The sequence below is a fragment of the Plasmodium chabaudi genome, assembly GCF_900002335.3.
Source record: "Plasmodium chabaudi chabaudi strain AS genome assembly, chromosome: 1".
Lineage (NCBI taxonomy): Eukaryota > Apicomplexa > Aconoidasida > Haemosporida > Plasmodiidae > Plasmodium > Plasmodium chabaudi.
This window is the reverse complement of record NC_030101.2, coordinates 180646-202035: the sequence shown is the minus strand read 5'-3', so window position 1 is coordinate 202035 and position 21390 is coordinate 180646. Positions and strand designations below refer to the sequence as shown.

The 21390-nt window shown below is 24.3% G+C and overlaps 6 protein-coding genes across 6 annotated transcripts; 4 read left to right on the top strand and 2 right to left on the bottom strand.

Annotated features, from left to right (window-relative positions):
- Positions 1-1608: 1608 nt before the first annotated feature.
- On the top strand, positions 1609-7143 carry PCHAS_0105200 (DNA repair protein RAD50, putative; the record flags this gene model as incomplete). The annotated part of the gene is made up of 1 exon (XM_016797760.1): positions 1609-7143. One exon carries the CDS (start codon positions 1609-1611, stop codon positions 7141-7143), a length of 5535 nt encoding a protein of 1844 aa, XP_016652980.1.
- A 521-nt stretch (positions 7144-7664) lies between these two features.
- PCHAS_0105100 (conserved Plasmodium protein, unknown function) lies at positions 7665-8438 on the bottom strand (the record flags this gene model as incomplete). The annotated part of the gene is made up of 1 exon (XM_730603.2): positions 7665-8438. The coding sequence occupies one exon, from the start codon at positions 8436-8438 to the stop codon at positions 7665-7667; it is 774 nt and encodes a 257-aa protein (XP_735696.2).
- A 1856-nt stretch (positions 8439-10294) lies between these two features.
- Positions 10295-16085, top strand: PCHAS_0105000 (nucleoside diphosphate kinase, putative; the record flags this gene model as incomplete). The annotated part of the gene is made up of 7 exons (XM_737030.2): positions 10295-10351; positions 10489-10563; positions 10765-10955; positions 11072-11351; positions 11472-11520; positions 11631-11773; positions 11871-16085. 7 exons carry the CDS (start codon positions 10295-10297, stop codon positions 16083-16085), a joined length of 5010 nt encoding a protein of 1669 aa, XP_742123.2.
- Positions 16086-16644: 559 nt separating this feature from the next.
- On the top strand, positions 16645-18620 carry PCHAS_0104900 (cyclin dependent kinase binding protein, putative; the record flags this gene model as incomplete). The annotated part of the gene is made up of 2 exons (XM_739415.2): positions 16645-18345; positions 18543-18620. The coding sequence occupies 2 exons, from the start codon at positions 16645-16647 to the stop codon at positions 18618-18620; spliced, it is 1779 nt and encodes a 592-aa protein (XP_744508.2).
- Positions 18621-18823: 203 nt separating this feature from the next.
- Positions 18824-19297, top strand: PCHAS_0104800 (calcium-binding protein, putative; the record flags this gene model as incomplete). The annotated part of the gene is made up of 1 exon (XM_739416.1): positions 18824-19297. The coding sequence occupies one exon, from the start codon at positions 18824-18826 to the stop codon at positions 19295-19297; it is 474 nt and encodes a 157-aa protein (XP_744509.1).
- A 587-nt stretch (positions 19298-19884) lies between these two features.
- Positions 19885-21337, bottom strand: PCHAS_0104700 (aurora-related kinase 1, putative; the record flags this gene model as incomplete). The annotated part of the gene is made up of 4 exons (XM_016797733.1): positions 19885-20665; positions 20744-20815; positions 20960-21054; positions 21224-21337. 4 exons carry the CDS (start codon positions 21335-21337, stop codon positions 19885-19887), a joined length of 1062 nt encoding a protein of 353 aa, XP_016652979.1.
- Between the last annotated feature and the right edge of the window lie 53 nt (positions 21338-21390).

Below are 21390 nucleotides of genomic sequence, written 5' to 3'. Positions count from 1 at the left end.
CCCTGTGTAGACGTTGAAAATATACGATTTTTACAAAAAATTTATGTGTCTATCCACAATTAAGCGAAGATCCAAACAAGTAAACGAAAAACAAAGCAATTTGCCTTAATGTAACGTTTATTTTTTGGAGGATTCCTTTTTTCATATTATTAAAAATTGTTCTGTTTGGTGATACAAAATATTCCTATTTCTACATTTCAACACATTATTTGGTATGCCCATATATTATATGTACAATATATAATTAAAAAAAAACACACTTTAGCTAGCTGAATAAAATAAAATTTATATTGCCGTTCATAAAAATATATAATGTAGCTAGCTATATTGCATAAATTATGACAATGTAAAATTATGCTGTTGTATGATGTGTAAAAATATAGAGAAATTCATGGTATGTAGATATTTTTTTTACTTCATTGTTAGTGCTTGTTTTGCTTTAAAACAACAATTGTGTTGTATATTAAATAAAACCCTTTTTTTATATCGAAATATTATAATTATAAAATAGGGGAAGGAAAATGCTTATATAATCTATATATTTTTCAATAGTATTATATCTATGCACATATATACACACACACACACATAGCTAAAGGATTATAGCTTTATTAGTAATAATATTATGCCTATATATTATTTTTTTTTTTTTTTTTTTTTTTTTTGCTTTTTTTTGGCTGTATCGAAAAATTTGTTTAACCAATATATATTCTTTTTAGCAAAATAAATAATATTAAAAAATATTGTATATTATATTTGTTATATATTATATATATATAAATACACAGAGATGGTGTGATAAGATATACGTAGTCGACTTCATTTTTTTCTACATTAATTTATAGTTATTATAAATGTGGGAGAACTATAATGATTTTTTTCCTTTTAGATTATTTTTCTTAATTATTTGATTTTTTTTATTGGCATTTTATACATGCTATATATATATTTCACTACCTTTGAACGAATTAAGTAATTTTTTGAATATGATATTTTTAGGACCCCCCTCTACAAAATAAAATTTTCTTAATTTTTGATTTTATAGATTCGTGTATAAATCACCGTTTTAGTAGCTTTAGTAATAAAATTGAAAAAATAAAATAATGTAAAAATAATTTTTAAATGTATACATGTGTTTTAAATATTACACAATTATTGTAATTTTACTCTTACATTTCTTTTTAAAAATCGAAATGGAGTCTATGAGGATTATGGCTTCATATTAATATAAAAATGTTTTTGTGTAAATTGTTGGTGAATATATATATGTATATGTATTTTTTTTTGTGGTATCGTTGCCCCTTTTATTATATTGGCACACAAAATAAAATTGTAACTTATTATGGATAGGCATATTCTTTGGAGGGCTCCATTATTATGCCTTTACAATGCAAATTTGTGTAATTGAATAATGTAATTACGTATCATAAGCATATATGTATATGCAATAAATTGAAGGGATAAACTAATGTAGTTTAGAAAGGGAAGAATAGGTACACATATAAAGTTATATTCATGCAGTACCTTTTTCTGATTTGTATTTATTTAGTAAATTGGATGATATTTTTTCCTATAGTGTGCATTTGTTAATCCGATTTTTTTTACAAAATGACGACACTAGACAAAATAGGAATACAGGGAATAAGAAGTTATTGTGACGAATATGCACAACAACTGGAATTTTCTTCCCCTATTACAATAATATATGGAAATAATGGAAGTGGTAAATCGACTATTATTGAATGCTTGAAAGTAAATTGTACAGGAGATTTTCCGCCAAATGCCGAAAAAGGTAAATCGTTTATACATGATCCACTAATATCTAACAAAATGAATGTTCGCGGAAAAATCGATTTATTATTAAAAAATTATAATAATAAAAAAATAGGAATATCTAGATCTTTTAGTTTATATTATTCTAAAGATAAACAAAATAGAATAAAACATACATTTCGATCTTTGGATAATAATATTATAATTAAAAAAGACAAAGGTGATGATATTATAATAACAAATAAATGTGTTGATATAAATTGTCATATACCTAAATTAATGGGTGTATCTAAAGCCCTTTTAGAAAATGTGATTTTATGTCATCATGATGAAAGTTTATGGCCATTTAGTGAGTCTACAAAAATAAAAAAAAAATTTGATGAACTTTTTGGGGATGATAATTTTTCCAAAATATTAGAAGAACTTGTAAAATGTAAAAAAAAAATGAATGAAGTGTTAAAAAAAAAAAATTATGAATTAATAAATATTAAAGATTCTTATGAAAAAAAAAAAAATATTTTTTTAGAAATTGAAAAAAATCAAGCCGAAATAGAAAATGAGAAAATTTTTATACAACAAGAAAAAGAAGAGTTGAAAAAAAAAACAGTTTTATTAGATCAGTTTAAAAATAAAAATAATATATTGTACAAAATCAGTTCCGATATAGACACTTATTTTGTTTTATATGAAAGACATCAATCCGATATAGAGCAATATAAAGATATGAAAGAAATATATGAAGAAAGTTCTAGTGAGCTTGAAAAGTTTTCAGATCTTTTTAAAACCGATTTAGCTAAATGTAATGAATTAATTGAAAAAATAAATGACGAAATAAAAAAATTAGAGGAGGAAAGTGAAAATTGTCTTAATGCATATGCTTGTGGGAATCTAAAGGAATGTAGTGAAATATCTGATTCAATATTTTGTTTAGAAAAAAAAGAAAAACAACTCTTAGATATGGTGAAAAAAATATATGATTTAGATATTTGTATTTCGAACAATTTTAAAAATAAGCATGTTAAAAATATTCTTTTAAAGGAACATAAAAAAATAACATTGCTTGCACAAACTAGTTATCATACATTAAATTTGATTGAAACGGTTGAAGGTCCAACAAGCACAGATGAACTAATGTCAAGTAGTGATTGGAATGGAGTTAGTGTCTTGGGAAAAGACGGCTCAGGAAGTAATAGGAAGTGCATAACAAATAGGGGACGAATGATAAAAAAAGTAGATTTAACTTTTTTAAAAGATCTCGATTTAAAGTCTTATCAATCTGTTGTTGAAGAATATAAAGAATTTGAAAAAAGACACAAAAAACGAATTAAAAAAATTTATAATTTTATAAGACAAAAAAAGATTCAAAGTCGTGAAAATAGAATGGCAAAAAATAAAAATAAAAACACTTTGAATATCAAAAAATATCAAGAAAAGTTGATAAAGATAGATAAAAAAATAGATCGAATTGAAAAATATAAAAAACAATTGATATTATTAAAATCGAATGATAATATATATGATAAGCAATTTAAAAATTTAGAAAAAATGATTCAACTTAAAAATATATATGATACTATAATATCGAATCAATTTGACGATTGTAATTTATCGAATGATAATAATATTTGTACTTATAAAGAACAAAATGAAAAAAATCTAAAAAAAGAAAAACTAAATGAAATAGTAAATTTAAAAAGTACATTAAATAAAGTATTAGACTATATTACAAATGTTAACTTGCTTTGTGAATATTTTTATGGCTTTGAAAAAATTCGTAAAAAAATAATTTTTTTTTTCAACCGTCTTTTTTTCTATTACACTAAAATTCAAACCTTTTTAAAATTGTGTAATGGAATAAAAAAAAAACAAGCCTTATATGATTGTATGACCAAATTAGGGATATTAAATTATGAGGATAATGTGTTTGGTTTTAGCTTGGCAAATGATAATTCTCAAAATTCTATATTTATATCTAAAATAGATGAAGGAAGAGAGACAGATAAAGTTTACATTCCTATGATGTATAACAATTTGAATGTAAAAAAGGAAGAAGACAATTGGTATAACTTTGAAGAAAAAAATGTAAAATTAGAAAATAAAATAGAAAAAAATACAAAACTAAAAAGTTTGATATCTTTAGAAAATCCATTGGAAAATATATCCGATTGTGTAAATAAAAATGAAGATATGTCAAGTGGCAAATTTAGTAAGTTGGAGTCGAAAAAAAGAGTAACGACCCATTTTGAGGAAGCCGAATGTGGAATGAAAAAAAAGCAACGGCAAAGACAGGATAAGTTGGGAACACCACAAAAAATGAAAATGATTGAAAGTGGAGAAGCAAATGGAATAGACTATGAAGTAACGGGCGAGTGGAGTCGGGACATGGAAACGACAGAGAGAGTTTTACGTGAGTGTGCAGAAAAGTATGAGAACAAAATCGAACAATTTAGTGTCGAGATAAAAAAGGTACAGGATAAAATTATGGCTAGATCTAATGAAACTATAGAGGCAGATAAAGAAATGAAAAATTATTTAGAGAACATCAAAACTTTTAATGAAATGTTAGAAAAGTTGGAAATATCAAGTATAAGCAACTTTTTGAACATATTTTATCAAACTGTTAAAAATATAAAAGAAGCCAAAAGGAATATAAATTGGCTAGTTCGAAAAAGGGAGGAAGCAAATGCCAATATAGACAGAATGGGTATAACCAATTTTTGTAACATATGTAATCATAATTTAGAAGAAAATGAAATGAATCAAATTAAGACAAACATAAATAATGAAATGAACAAAATAGATAATGAAATAGAGGAAGAAAAAAAAAAGTTAGATAATTTAAAAAAAAATAAAAAAACATATTTGCCCTTACTAAAATATTACTATAATTATATTCAGCCTATAAATAATAAAGTTAATAATTTATCTGAAAATAAAATAAATGAAATAAAAAATGAGATAGCAAATCTTCAAGAAAGTTTAAACACCTATTTGAATAAAATAAATAAAACTAATGAAAAATATAAGACATTACAAACAATTTTAAATATTTCTCCTGATTTGATAAATTTAAAAAAACAAATTGTCAAACATGGAAAAAATCTTTTTTTATGTAAAGACAAAATAAAAAGTGTAATAGACTTTTTTAAAGATAATACAAACACATTTATGGAAAAAAATGAATTTTACAATTTAAGTGAAAATTTTATAAAGCAGATAGAAAAAACACATGATGAAGATAATCCAAAAGAGATAACAATTTTCGTAACAAAATTAAAAGAGTTCTTTGAAATGTCTATGAAAATAATTGATAAGAAAGATGAGTTTACATATGCTGTTAATATTATTGAAAAGGATTATAACCACATTTTATGTTCCTTTTCAATGAAGAACGAATTTTTATTTTGCAACAGTGATGATAATGCCTATACGAAGGATAGTTCTTTTTTTTTTTCTAAGTTTGTAAAGTTCGTAACTGCAGAAGTAGAAAACGAAATGAGAGAAGAAATTGATCAGGGCGAAGTGGATAGATCGGTTGGAGCACCAGGTGGAAGTGACAAGTTCAACGATGTGGAAGATGTAGAAAGCGACCTGAATAGCTTTGGTACACTTTCAAGTAACGACGAAAGGGATGGCATTGTAGGCAAACTAGAAGATGTAGAAAAACAAAATAAAACCATCGAAAAGTTATACACCGAATTAATAGTGCACATAAACAAAGAAGAAATAAAAACGGAAGAAGAAATACACATGGTAAGTAAAATGGAATTTTTAATAAATGATAAAAAGATATATGTAAATAAAAAAATAAAAGAATTAGAAGATTTTATAAGTAAAGAAAATAAAATAAAAGAGTGTATAAAAAAAACAGATATATTTTTGTCTTACTATTTAGAGAAAAAAAAAGAAATAGACACATTTATAAATTTTAATTATGTTTTAATAAAAAAATATAATAAAAAAAATAAGGATATAAAAAAAAAAATAATAAATAATAAATATGGAATATTATTTGAAAATAAAAACTTTTTTTTAAAAAGCAGTATAATCAACACAATCGGTAATAATCTTAAATTAACAAAGAGAGAAAAAGAAAAACAAGAATTTAATTTGAAAAATATTAGAGAACAGATCTCTAATAATGAATTAATCAAAAATGAATCAAACGAAATAATTAACAAAATTAAAAAAAAAAAAGAACAAATGTTATGTCTTAAGGAAGAAAAAATAAATATAGAAAAGATGCATCATAATGTAGTTATGAATACAAATTTAAAAAAGATCCATGAACTATTTTTAAAACAGCAAGGTCAATTTTTAGGTTCCTTATCCGAATTTCGAGAAAATATCGTGAGGAGAAAGAGAGAAGTAGACATTATAGAGGATGAGATAAACAATTCAGAAAATGTGGATATGGGAATAAAACAAAAAATAGAAACAGAAAAAAGTATGATACAAAATCAGGTTAACGAAATAGAGTTTATAATAAAAACATTTCAAATGAATCATCAATCGAATATTGATATTCACAAATTTTTAAGAGACACATTTGATCATCCAATGTATAAAAGAAAATTAGAAAAAATAATAAATACAGAAAAGGAAATATTAAAAAGTAAAATAGAAGAGTGTAAAAAATGTATTACTGATATTCAAATAAAAGAAGGTGAACTTCAAGGCAAAATATGTTTACGAAATGAATATGTAGAAAAATTAAAAAAAGATATAAAATCAGGATCATATGAAAATATAGATAATGAATATAAAAAAAAATTAATAGAAATATGTGTATATAAAAATGTAATAAAAGATTTATCAAATTTTCATAACAGTTTTGATCAAGCAATTATTAAATTTCATTCTTTAAAAATGCAAGAAATTAATTTATCTATAAAAAATTTATGGAGAAGGGTATATAATAATCCTGATATAGATTATATATATATAAAATCAGATTTAGAAATCGAAAATAATGAAAAAATAAATCAAAGAAGATCTTATAATTATAGAGTTGTTATGGTAAAAGATAATTGTGAATTAGATATGAAAGGTAGATGTTCATCAGGACAAAAAGTCTTATCTTCAATAATAATTCGTTTAGCTTTAGCAGAATCATTTTCTATTAAATGTGGAATATTAGCATTAGATGAACCTACTACAAATTTAGATAAATCAAACTCTAAAAATTTAGCTAACCTAATTGCTAATATTGTAGATCTAAGAAAAAATAGTTCATCATTTCAACTTATTCTAATTACACATGATACTTATTTTGTAGATGCTTTGTCACAATATGGTTTAACAAATTGTTTCTACAAAGTTAGGAAAGACAAAAACGGATACTCTCAAATTGTTAAAGTTGAAAAGTAGCACAAGCCTTTGTGCCTGTATTTTTATCAACTTTTTTTTTTTTTTAAACTTTATTTTATCTGTCCATATACAATATATATGTAGCTTTATCCAGTTTTACCAACATATTTTACTTTTTATTATTGCATAAATTAAAAAAAAAAAAAAAAAAACTTGTCTTATTTTTTTAAACACTTACTAATTAAAATGTGTAGACATGTAGAGAATATAATTTATATGTAAAACTCACTATAGTGACGTTTAAAAAGTAGCTAAATGGTTGAGCAGTCTAAAATAAAAAACAAACACATCAACTACACTTATTCATACATGCACAGTATGTAATGATGCGAAATAATTCAAAATGAGAATGTTAAAGTTGATGAAACTTCAAACTTTAAGTATACATATGAACATAAATATGCATGTAAAAAAAATGAAATTTTATTGAGTTAATATATTTTTATTTTCCCACCCAACAATATGAACTATGTTTAATTTTTCAAATTTCTAATTATCAATAATAATTGAACGAGTTCAAACTAATTCAATAAATTTTGTGGATCATATGGGACACCATTTTCCAATCGTTGCTTTGATGTAATTATAGGTTTTATATGTAAACTTACATTATCATATAATTGTCCATTTTCATCTAATCCTGTTGTTTCTAAATTTTTATTTTGTGATTTTGCTAAACTATCTAAATATTCATCTACTAAATAATAATTATAATAAGATTTAAATTTCGAGCCTGGTTCTTTATCTTGTGTGCATAAATTATTTTCCATATTTTTATTAAAAATAAAATCACAATTTAAATCCATCTTTTTATTAACACTACTATTATTCTCATATTTATTATTTACTGCGTTGGTCATATTTTGAGAGACTTTATTTTGATTACAAACCCAATCATCTAAAGCATCTTCAGGTAGCGATATTTTTGTGCTACTATAATTTTCTACTGGTAATTTTATTTTACAGGTCTCATGATAAACTGGTTGCCATTCTATAGTCTGGTCATCGTCATCTGGACTAGTCTTAACTCTGTTACAATTTTTTTCATTTTTACAAGTATTTTCATTTGATTTAAGTTTTGTTTTTTGAATATCTTTTTCATTTTTTTCATATTGGCTTGAAAATAATCTTATAATTTTATCCTTAATGCTTGTTCCATTCTTACCCTCATTAATATTCATGCTAGAACGATTTTCAACACTTTTTTGAATCAGACTTTTTGCTCTGCTTTTGTATATAATGGGGCTTTTATTTTGCTTATTTTCATTTGATGATACATTGGAAGAGTTATACATTTTATCGAGTGTCGAATTAAAAAAAAAACAAAGTATAATGGTTTGGCTCAATTTGAATAAATTAAGAATTGGGTGTAGATATATTGAATTGCATTAAAATTATGCTAATTAAATCGGATTAAAAAATAAATAATTAATGAACAGAATTGACAAAAATTGGTAGAGTAACAAAATTAACAAACAGTAATATACGATGAAAACAATAAAAAAATATTTTTATTTGTCAAAAATGGAAAATAGACAAGCTACAAAATAGTATTATTACTATGAATATGTATTTATGTTATTTATTGTAACATTTAAAAATTTTTAACTATGTAAAAGTTACATAATATAAGTATATATATTTTGTTTTTTAAGAAATTAATATTATTTCTACTTGTATATATTGAAAAATGTGCATAAATAAAGGCTAGTCTATTTATAATGAATATTATTGTATGGGTATTATATAAATGTTAAGAATAAAATAAGATAAAAATAAAACAAATGCACAAAATAAGCACACATTATTTTTTTTTTTAGAAAATTATATTGCTTGTTCATAATTTTTAAGTGGTTTTCGCTATATTTTTTTTTTTATGCTAAAAAAAAAGCTAGAATTATACCAAATTAATGTGAAAACGTATATAAAAAAAAAAAAAATAAAAACAATTAAGCTAGATTTTTTTAAAAAGCTATTAACGAAATACTCTCAAATTAGGGTTTATAAGAATAAATATGTTTTAAACTTGTTCCAAATACGATACTTTTCAGTTGTATTAAATCGGTATATAACGTTTCTATATATAAAATTGTGCTTAGGGGATGTTGTTTGTTTTTATGTTTTTCAGACACATTTAAAACCATTGTTCAAGCTTTGTTTTTGTACATATTGAAATATAACCAGTGAGTACCAGTTTACTACACAAAATATCCATTTCTCCTATGCACACATATGTGTGTATTTACCTTATGAAGCATTTGTAAAAATTGAAAAAAAAACATTTCTTTCACAATTATTCTATTCGTTACAAAAGTATAAAACAAAATATGAGGGAATATATAGGGATTTATATAATTATGAGAGAAGAAAAAATAGGTCGACATGCCAATCATATACACTTTTAAAGGCTAGTTAGATATTCATTATTTAATCAGCCATAAATATATAGAAAGATGAATCTTATTTTTTGCAATAATTATTACTATATTTTATTAGTTTGTCATTTTTAAAGAAATTTCAGCATAATAAATGTTTTATAAAATGAAATCACAATATTTATGAGGCATGCAAAAAGTGAATTCTCATATGATATATATAGGTAGGCAGTTCATATTTGCGGATAAAGGATTATCTTATATATTCTTAAATACGAATGAATATGCTTTAAATTATATACTAAATAATATTATTTTAATAAGCATATATATATTAATATAGTAATGATGTTAAGGTAAAAAAATATTGTCTTTTCCATTTTTTAAACGTTTCAAAAGTCTACGAGAAAAAGGTATATATTTTTATATCTAAAAATGTCGGATACGAAATAATTTAAAATCATATAAATGCAATAGAATCCCTCGCGCAATTTCATTTCCATTTTAGGATGGCGCATTATACACTTATTAAATCATTAGTAGTGTTTAAAATATTTCATGATAGTTTTATTCATACATTGTGTTATTAAAATGGTAGAGAAAAAGGATTAAATATATTATTTATATATACCATTCATCTTACATATATGTGTGTATATATAAGTAATGTGAAATATGGCATTAAAAAAATATATGTATGTCTATATAATTAGCAGAATCAAATGCGAATAGTACTTTTCTCTTAAAATTTGCATGAACATTCATACTAATTTATAATGACGGAAGAAAAATGTATTTTTATTATTCTCCCTGATGTTACTAATAATTTTAAAGTAAGAAAAAAAATAGTTATCTCAAGACAAACTTGTATTGGTCGACCCAATGAGAGTAATACCAATAAAGGGGGCAAAATAAATGCCCATACACATATACATAAATATAAACCTATATATATTATCATATAATGTAGGACGATGAAGTTATAGAAAAATTAGAGGAAAAGGATTTTATAATTTTAAAGAAAAAAAAAGTGCACTTAACAAAGGTATAACAAAAATGATAGGCATATCTACAATTTAGAAAATATTCATATTATGCGAAAATAATCGTATAACTAAATAAAGTTTGTTGTATTTATTTTGTGTAATGACATAATAAATTGTTTTGCCTATCTTAAGGTTTATAAATATGGTATGCTTAAGCTCTATCGATATACTTACACCATTTTTTATTTGCTTTTTTAAAGTTTGATGTTAGAGAAATATTTACTTACAAGCCTGAGCAATATAATAATATAGACGCATTTTATGAATATATAGAAAGCGGGCTGTGTGTTATTTGCTTATTAGAAAATAAACATGGAGACACAAGAACAAAATTAAGTCATCTAATAAAGAATAAATCGATACTTATAAAGGACGAGTCGTATTTCGAATGGTTATACATGCATGAGCATGTTCATGTGTTAATGTGCATGTAGTTATGTATACGTGGTTATGCACACGTAATTATGTATTTACACAATTTTATTTCCAACTTCATACCATTTGCAGCTTAGAGTACCTGTGCAATTTACAATGCAAAGACATTCCATTTTATTTCAGCAAAAATGAATGGTACTTTACCCGAGACATAAATTATTTTTTTCCTCCCCTTGATAAAACTAGTTTGGAGAGAAATTTAATAATAATAAAACCTGATGTTATAGAAAAAAACAAAATAAGTGACATAATAAATGACATACTAAATTTTAACTTATTAATCGTTTCTGTAAAGAGAGAAATATTAACTATTGAAAAAGCAAAGGAAATTTATGAGCATTCAGTGGATAAGGTATATATTCTAAAGGATTCCATTTACAACATAGTTATGCATGCAAAGCGGTTCCTTTATTTCGTTTTACTTTTTTTCACAATTTTTTTTTCACGTTTTTTTTCACTTTATTGATAACAGCCATACTATACCAGCTTGATAGACTTTATGACTTCCGACAAGGGAATAGGTGAGTCATAAAATGTGACAATAAACAGAGTGCGGATATACTTGAAGCATATTCTTACTTTCTCTTACTTCCTATCGTTCATATTATTTATTATTATTGTTTATTGATAGTGTGTCTTGCTGTGGAGGGAACGAACTGTGTAAGCCGATGTCGAGTATTATGTGGGCCATCCTTGTCAATGATGGAATTTGAAAATATTCCAGTTGGGTGTCTAAAAAGGAAATATGGTACTGACGAAGTTAAGAATGGAGTGGTAAGCATATTTAAAAGAAAGAAATACAAACATTTGACATTATATTATTACATTTTTTACAAACATACATATATGACATACTTCTTAACACAATTAGCATCTCCCTGATGAGGGCAGAATAGACAAAGAGATAAATATGTTTTTTTCAAAGAGCCAATTTAAAAATGAGAATGCAATTTTAGTAATAAAAAAAAGTGTAATGAAGCCTGAAAAATTGGCAATACTAAGAATGTATTTAAAGAAATATGGGTTTAATATTTTGGAGGAAAAAATAGTTCCAACGGATGAAAATATTTTAAATGAATTACAAAAAGAAGGAATGAATGAAATAGTAAATTGGAATAAAGAAAAATTTATGATAATTATAATTTTATCTAGAATAAATTGTATTACTAGTTTATTTTATTTGATGGGATCAAAAAGTGTAAATGAATCTAAAACCAAAAGATCTAACAGTATTAGAAGCATATTTTGTATAAATAACGATGACATAATATTAGTAAAAAATATAAATAATATAAAAATATTAACAAAAAAATATTTTAATAATGGAAAATATAATGATATAATTACAGTAGATCAAATAAATAACTTTTTTTTTTGTAAAAATTTTAATTATTTTAAAAACGGAGAGAATAATATAAAGTTGAAAACAATTTTGGTTGAATGTTTTCAAAATTTATGTCAAGAAAAACCAAATCCAAATATTTCCAATTTATGGATAAGTCAATGGATAGACAAATACATGAATTTAGACATAAGTCAGTTTGATGAAAATGCAAAAAATGAAAAAGACAAGCATGAGGAAGAGCCTTGTGGGAATATAAAATCAAAATGGGAAAAGAAAGAAAAAAAAAATATAAAAATAAATAAAAATTTTATAATTATACCAAATATACATGAAGAAAATGAAATAGTAAACTATTTTGAAAAATTAAATTATATTAATTTAAATCTTAATGAGTTATGTAATAAAGAAGAAAAAAATAATTCGTTGCTTGGAAAGAAAATTGAATATACAAAGAAAAAGTATAAAAATTTAACAGTTGAATTAATAAAACGTATTTTAAAAGAAACTTTAGAAAAAAATAAATCTTACAATAAATACATTTTAACAAGCTTTTCACATATTATTGATTTATCAAAATTAATACAAACCGATATTATTCCTGATTCGTATTGTCTACTTTCAAATTCAGAGAATGTCTTTCCTATGAATGAAACTGCTTTAGGGGACGAAGGAAAGAATGTAGATTTAAAAATGGATATCAATAAAAATGATGAGTATAAAGATTTTCTTTTATTTTTGAAAGACAAAGATATGAATGGGATTGGAGAGTTTCATTGTAATTCGATAGGCCACACATTTTTAAACAAAGGGAAAATACTTATATATAGAAATAAAGATAATTATTTTTATGAGTTTAAAAAGAAATTTAAAAATAATATAATAATATTTTTTGGTGTTAAAACGAAGAAGCTACAAAATATGATCAATTTCTTTATTGACAACTACAATTATATTTATATAAATCATTTGTCTTTATTAAATAGTAAAGGTAGATGCACAAAAATGCGAGGAAACAAAGAGAACCATTATGATTCTACAACTGATGAAGAACAGGATCTAGATGTAGACACAGATGGAGATGCCGAATATTCGTCTGATGTTTATTCTCCTGATTTTTCGTCTCTTATTTATTCAAATATTATTGAAAAAATTATTAGATTGCAAAATAATAATTATAAAAATATCATTTTGTGTAACCCACCAATAAATGAAAAATATATTAATTTAGTTAAACAAAAAACAAATTCAAATATAACATATTTCTATTTTAAGTGTAACATGGATATGCATTTTAAAGAGGTATATAGTAAAGAGAAAAACGATGAACAGCATGCAGAAGAAATATATGAAAAGCCAAGCTTAACTAGCAATTGCAAACTTATACAAAGTCATATATTTTATCAAAATAAAATAATTGAAAATTTACAAGACAAACCATATTTTTATAAATTCAATTTAAATGAAAAAGAAAATGATACACCAGAAGATTGTAATAACTATTTATATAACATTTTTGATGCTTTAAAGAAAAAAATTATATTAATATGTAATACAACAAGTATAGATGCAAATTTTGTTGGATTATATTTACAATATAAATATCCAGATATAATGTTTTGCGATTTAAGTAATATAAATGAAACAAATGAAATGGTTAACAAAAATAATACAAGAAGAATTATTGATGAAGCTTTTCACAATCTGAATAATAAACATAAAGAATGTGAAAATAAAACAAGATTAATAAATGTAATAATAAATAAGATGCTTTATTTTTGTTCCCAAATAAATGCTAGTTATTTCATTTTTTCTGGATTTCCTACTAATTTAAAATTAAAAGATTTACAAAAATTAAGTTTTTTTTTTGATATAAAATTGTGTATATTTATAGGAAATGATATTTCCCATTTCTCAGCTTTAGACTTTTCAAAAAGTATAGAAGAACCATTTAGTTCGATTTTTTATTATTTTCAAAGTATGGGCACACTCCTACCATTGGATTTGAATGAGAAGTTTAAAGCGGGTGTGGTTGTGCCGGTTGAAGCAGACAGTTGCCTAGATAAAAAGCCGAGTGAAGTGGTAGAAGTAAATGATAGACCCAATCCAACGGGCCCATTTTTAGATGCAAATTTTGTAAACACGGAGGATGAAACCCAACTTAGTGACGATGCAAAGATAGAAATTTTGATGAAAGTAGAAAAAAAGATAAAACCAAAATTAATTATTTATAATTGTCCAGATAAATATGATCTAACAAAATATTTGAAAGAAAAAAATAATAATAAAAATAAACTATTTCAATGCATATTTTATGAAGACATTTTTAAAGATGTATATACATCTATTGTAGAAAATGAATCCGAAGAATATTTAACAAAATTGTTAAAACAAAAAAAGGAGCAAATAAAAATTGAAGTATATATAAAATATTTAAAACAACGATTAAGAAATTCTACTGACTACTTATTTTCTAATATAGTTTTGTTAAACCTTTCAAAAGGGGAAGAGAAAGAAGCGGGCGAATCAAACGAATCGAGCGAATCGAATGAAACTGACGAAGTGGCAAACCGAATGGAAGACATTTACAACCTGATTGAGCTTAAGAAGGTTGTGCATTTTATTCATTTCAAAAAATTTGAGGAATTACAAATAGAAGATAAAATAAGGTTGTCAATTTTAAATGATTATAAAATATTAAGTCACGATGTTTTGAAAAACGAGACAGATAGTATACCTAACGAAATAGCTGAAGTAGATATAGATTTTAAAAACGAAGGATTACAATTTGGAGATAGTATAAAATTTAGTAGTTGCATAGAATATATTGAAGACAGAAACGAACTTGAAGGATTGCCAGATGAAGAGATAACAAAATTGAGTTCAGCAAGTCAGGAAAATAACCAACAAAGCGATTCAGAAAAAGGGGAAGAGACAAATATAGTGGATATAGACCATGAGGTAAAAAGCGATGAAAATTTGGCGACCAAAAAAGATGATGACGAATGGAAGTATAACAAAGAGACTGAAGAGAAAATAAATTCAGTTTTAAATAAATACCCAGATGTAGAATATAGTTGTATATATTTAAACAGAAGTATACCAAATAATTGTAACAATATATTTTGCCCTAAAATTATTATTTTGTTTATACCTCAAAATATTTATTTACAATTTTATATGTCATTTATGATATGCTCCGTTTTAAAAAATTTTATTTCCATCAATATGAAAAATATATATGATGAGAATTGTGTGAAGGAAAAAATTAAAAAAGGAATTAGAGAAGGAAGAAAGAAAGGTAGAGTAAATGAGGTTGTGAATTTTATAAATATAGAAAACCCAAGTTTGGAAAATAATACAATAAACAATCCGAATAATTATGTAGAAATAAAAACCATGTTTGAAACCATAATTAATAAAATAAAAAATACAGATAATAATATATTATTAAGTGGCTTTCCAATTGTTCAAAATAAATATAATATTAGCGACTATTTTTATCAATTTAATTTTTTAAAAAATTTTAAAATCGATGGAATAATTTCTCTTTACTTTAATTCTCTATACTTAGACAATTTAAGTAGTGATGGAAATATCTCTCTAAATGAATATACAAAATTGACCGAATTTATTAAAAAAGAATTTACATGCAAACATAAATTATATTTTAAAACTATAAACAGCCAAAATGACATAAATAATGTTCTCACAAATATTTCGGAAATGGTTCAATCTCCCTAAGGCAACCCCAGCTAACTCCCAAAATATTTGCATATGTCATATTTCATAAAATGTTTACATTCTCTTTTTTTCATCATTAAGCATGCATGTGATTTTTATTATTTTTCGTTTGGAAATATAGTTACATTGTTTTGGCGGAAAAAAATTTGGCAATAATTACACACACCCAGTGAGCATTCCTTCGTATGACAATTCTATGGATTTTTTTTTTTTTTTTTTTTTTTTTTTTTTTTTTTTGAGGGTATGCATAACAATTTTCAAACTTAAAGTGCGTCGAATTTATTACAAATTTATGGTTTGAAAGTTTAAGAAAAATGAAACTTTCGATAAATAGAAATAATTATTTTTGAGCTCTCCAAATGGGGTTAAAAGTTAATTACATTTTTTGTAAATTTTTATACGTTTTTCAAATTAATTTAAAGTTCCACAATTATTTTCCCACTAAAAGGGAAGAGAAAATAGAAGTTTGAAAAATAGCTATGATATGGATATATATGAGAAATAGAAAAAAATTTAAAAGTCTTTAGATTTTGTAATATTATGATATAGGGATAGCAAAATGAAGGATGGTGATTATTTTAATGTTTACGATGAATTTTTTAAAGATGCTTATACATTTTTAAATACAACTATAGAAACAAAAAGAGATAGCATTGACATAAGTAGTAGTAGTGAATCTGATTTAGAAGAAAAAAATAAAATTAAAAAAAAAAAGTATATGAATGAAAACAGTATTAGTAAAGCTAGTGATAAAATTGATGGTAATATAAAAAAGGAAAATAATAAATATATATACTTTCATTTAAATACATATGATAAGGATAAGCATCTAAATGATAATGTTAATACGAAATATATAAAAAAAAATAAATATATAAATAAAAAGTCTAACAGTAGAATTGTCAGTGGAATAAATAATGGGGAAGGCTTTGATGTAAATAATCGAATTCCAAGTAACATAAGGATTGATGTTCGAAACTTTAACAACACTAATACCACAAGCTTAAGTCAAACTGAGTTTGGTATGAGACAAAATAAATATACTGATCATTCAATTATGAATAGAGGAATTCCAAAAATTTTAATGTCTTATAAAAATGATTATAATATATGTTTATCCTATAATATGGGGCCAGGTAATGTATGGAACGATGTAAATGTTACGAGTTATAAAAAACGGAATAATATGTATGGTGAATCTATTAGTGATATTGAACATGGGAATATTAAGGAAGAATATAGTATAGACCAAAAAGATCAAAATAATTTTCTAAATTTTTTATATAAATGGATAGTACCAAATAATACAAAGAAAATAGGAAGTGACGAACTAGTTAGTAGTCATAAAAAACGATTACAAATTAGTTATACAAACAAGCAAAGAGAAAATGAATATAATAATGCAATTTCTGACTTTCACGAGAATAGAGATGATATGCTTGAAAGTGGGAACAACAAAAATGATCATAATCTATCATCTAATTTGTATTATTTAGATGGCTATGAATATAATTACAATAATTTAAATCTAGATAAGACCAACTTTTATAATGATAAAAATATTGATAGAGATATATTTGAAGAAAATAAAAAAGACAAAGAAAAAATAAATAAAAAAAATAGTTTCAATTTTAATAATACAAAAAGAATTAAAAAAAAAAAAAAAAATAAAGGAATATCATATGAACATTTATTAACACCAAGCAAATATGAATATGATGCTTTTTGTTTATTTAATCCTCGTTTTAAACAAGGGAAGCATCATACTGTTTTATGTCTACAAAGTTATAATGTGTCAATTATTCCATTTGTTAAACCCAAAAAATTAAAGGAAGAAGTAAATGAACTCTTTAGTGAAATAAATCCATGGATACATAAATCTTTAACTTTATCTAAATTAAGAAATTTAAAAATTGATTTATTTAATTTAATTAATCATATTCCTGAAATAGATATATCAACTATTTCATGTGCATGGGTATTTTTTGAACGATTAGTAATGAAGGGTCATGTTCATAAAGGAAATCGAAAATTATATGCAGCTACTTGTCTTATTTTATCATTAAAATTTTACCAGCATGATGATATACATATTTTAGAAAAACTACTTGTATATATTCAAAAATTAGATAAAAAAGAAAACTTAACTCCATCACTAATTTTTTCAGTGGAATTTACCCTTTATAAATTGCTTGACTTTTCTCTTCAACACACATATGAGCATATACGACTGCACATACATCAGTATTTGGAAGCAAAGGTAAGGGAAGCTAGCAAAAATATTTGTTAATAGATCATTGGGGACCGCGATAATATTTTTAATTTATTGCCAATGAATTTCTATTTTCACCATTTTTGTGTGTGCCACGTGCTCACTATGTTCATATTTTTGCACATTTTCTTGCACATTTTTTTGGATATTTTTTTTTTTTTTTTTTTTTGAACTCACCATTTCAGGAACTCAAGTTCGAGGATGTCTATGGAACCTCTGAAGACACCTACTTAGTTCAAATGCCCAATAGTAAAAATGATTAATAATATTTACTTACACATATAGGACTATATTTTTTTTCTCCTTTGAGCATATCAAATAATAGAGATTATAAGAAACAATTTTAAAGATTATATTTTTATTTTTTGTAAATAAATGTTTACAAGTTTTAGGGCACATTTTTATTAACAAGTCATATTTTTTTAGTATTTTTTTTTGTGTTAATATAAAAAATAGCTAGCTAAAAATGGATGAAAATATAGACGACAAAAAAAGAGAAAGTAACTACAAATATTTAAACTCTGATGAAATGAACAATTTAGAATACATTTTTAATAAAATAAAAAAGAATAAAAATGAAAATGTACCAATACAAAATATAGAAAAATTTCTTCTTAAAAATCATAATGAGCAAATATGTGATGACTTACTTAGCTATTTTCATATATATGGTAGTACAGTAACACTAGACGATTTTATAAACCATTTAAATTGTGATATTAATGAATTTAAATCAAAAGAAAAAATTAAAAGCTTATTTGAAATGCTTGATGAAAATAAAAAGGGATTTATAACATCGAAAGATTTCATTAATGCAGCTAAAGAGTTTGACAACGAATTTAAAGAGGATGTATTAAAAAATATATTCAAAATTATAGACTTAAATAATAATAATAAAATAATTTTTGATGAATTTAAAAATGCTATATGGAATATTTAGAGATTATATATTCTGTAACAATTTAATAAAGATCGAAGATTATTTTATTTTTTTGTCTTTCATTTTTTATTGCTTCCAAAATAGAATTATCCGTTTACGTTTTTTTTTACCTGCACAAGTCATATGCATATATTCGTGTATATGCACTATAGTTTGCGATAATTTTTTCAACAATATTTTAATTGCTGTTTATTCATTTATTTTATTTTGTGTTTTTTATTTTTCGGTAAAACTAATAACATAAAACAAAAAAAAATATATATATGTATACGAATAAATATATAGCAAAACGAATTCATATATGAGGTTTAATTTTTATTCCCATTATGGGTTTGTGGGATGAGAAAAGAATATATTAAAAATTTAAAAGCAGAAAAAAGCCATGGTCATAAATATTATGGCTATTTTCTTATATTCTCCAAAATATATAACATAGTATAAAATAAAGTAAAACAAATTTATGTTCTTATATATAGGATATACTAAAAAAAAGGTGGAAACTGAAAATAATCTAAATAACAAATAAAGGCAAATAAATAAATATTTATATGTGTGTGCATTTTTTCTCTCATAAATATATTTTATGGCTATTTATTGTGAAACCAAATAGGAGTAAGAAAAGATCCATCTTGCTCATTAAACCCTTTGTGACTTAACTTGGGGCCTTGTTTTCCTCTGGGTTGTGTAGCATAAGATTTAATACATGGTCTATTCTTATTGTGAATAAAAATAAAAGGATGCTGAATTAATTCTTCAGCAGTTGGTCTTTTTTTGGGATTTTTATCTAAACATTGATTTAGAAAACTTTTAAATTCAGGAGATAATTTATCTATTAAATCTTGTTTAACTTTTTCAGAAAATAATTGACTCCAATGATACTCTTGTATTCTGTTCATAATAACATCTTCTCTTTCTTCATTCGTTGATCCAAAAGGTGGTCTACCAAATTTTAATTCAAAGGCTAAAATACCAAGTGTCCATATATCTGTTTTTTGATCAAATTCTCCGAAATTTTGTTTTTTTTTTTGATGTCTAGCACATTGCTCAGGAGACCAATAATCATGAGTACCTCTATAATGGGAAATTCCTTTTTTTTTATGTTTAGATCCTATATGTGCAGATAATCCAAAATCAGCAAGTTTACATTTTTCTTCATGATTTACCAAAACATTTTCTGGTTTAAGATCTAAGTGTGCTATTCTTTTATCATGGCAAGTCCTTATTGCCCAAATTATTTCGAACAGCATAGTAGCAACTTTTTTTTCAGAAAATGGTCCATGCTCATTTAAGTAGGTAAACAAATCGCCATTCGAGCAGTACTCCATAACAAAAAACACATGGCTACTTGTGTGGAACCACGTATACATGCTAAGAAAAGGTAAAGAAGTATAAGATGTGGCAAACATGGCGAACAAATTGATGCATATAGTATCTTATTTTTATTACCATGCAATGTGGGGATGCTTTAAATGAGCTTGGAGTTCGATTTCTTTTCTTAAAAGTGCTTCTTGTGTACTTCTGCCAAAAAACAACGAAAAAAAAATTTAGATTTATAAAAGCATTTTCAAAGAACCAAGCATGAGACCATAACTACTACATGAATAATTTAAAAGACATACACAACCAACTACATTATTAATTATATAATTTTTTTGTTATTACTTGACTAGGTGTGATTTAGATATACATTTTAAAACACAGATAAAATTTGTTCGTCTTTCACATGCTAGGAATACACTTCCATGTGCCCCGTCCCCCTAAAAATGAAATTATAATTTCGAAGAAAAAGTGAAATAAATAAAAGAGGAAAATATTATTATGTTATAACAATGCAGCTTGCTACTTATTACTTCATGTTACAAATGGATACAAAGAAATATACATGTACCAACGTCTATGCATATGTACTGCTCGTTAATATTTTACCAAAAATCCAGCAATGTCAAAATCCTTGAGACTGAAGGTAAAGGAATGTAAACTACTTTTTAAGGCCATGTCTCTGCATGTCGCCTTAATTGGGCTACTAACTGATTCGTTCATTTTTTTTTTTGAGGGATGTGTGTATATATGTAAATTTATTATAATACATGTGT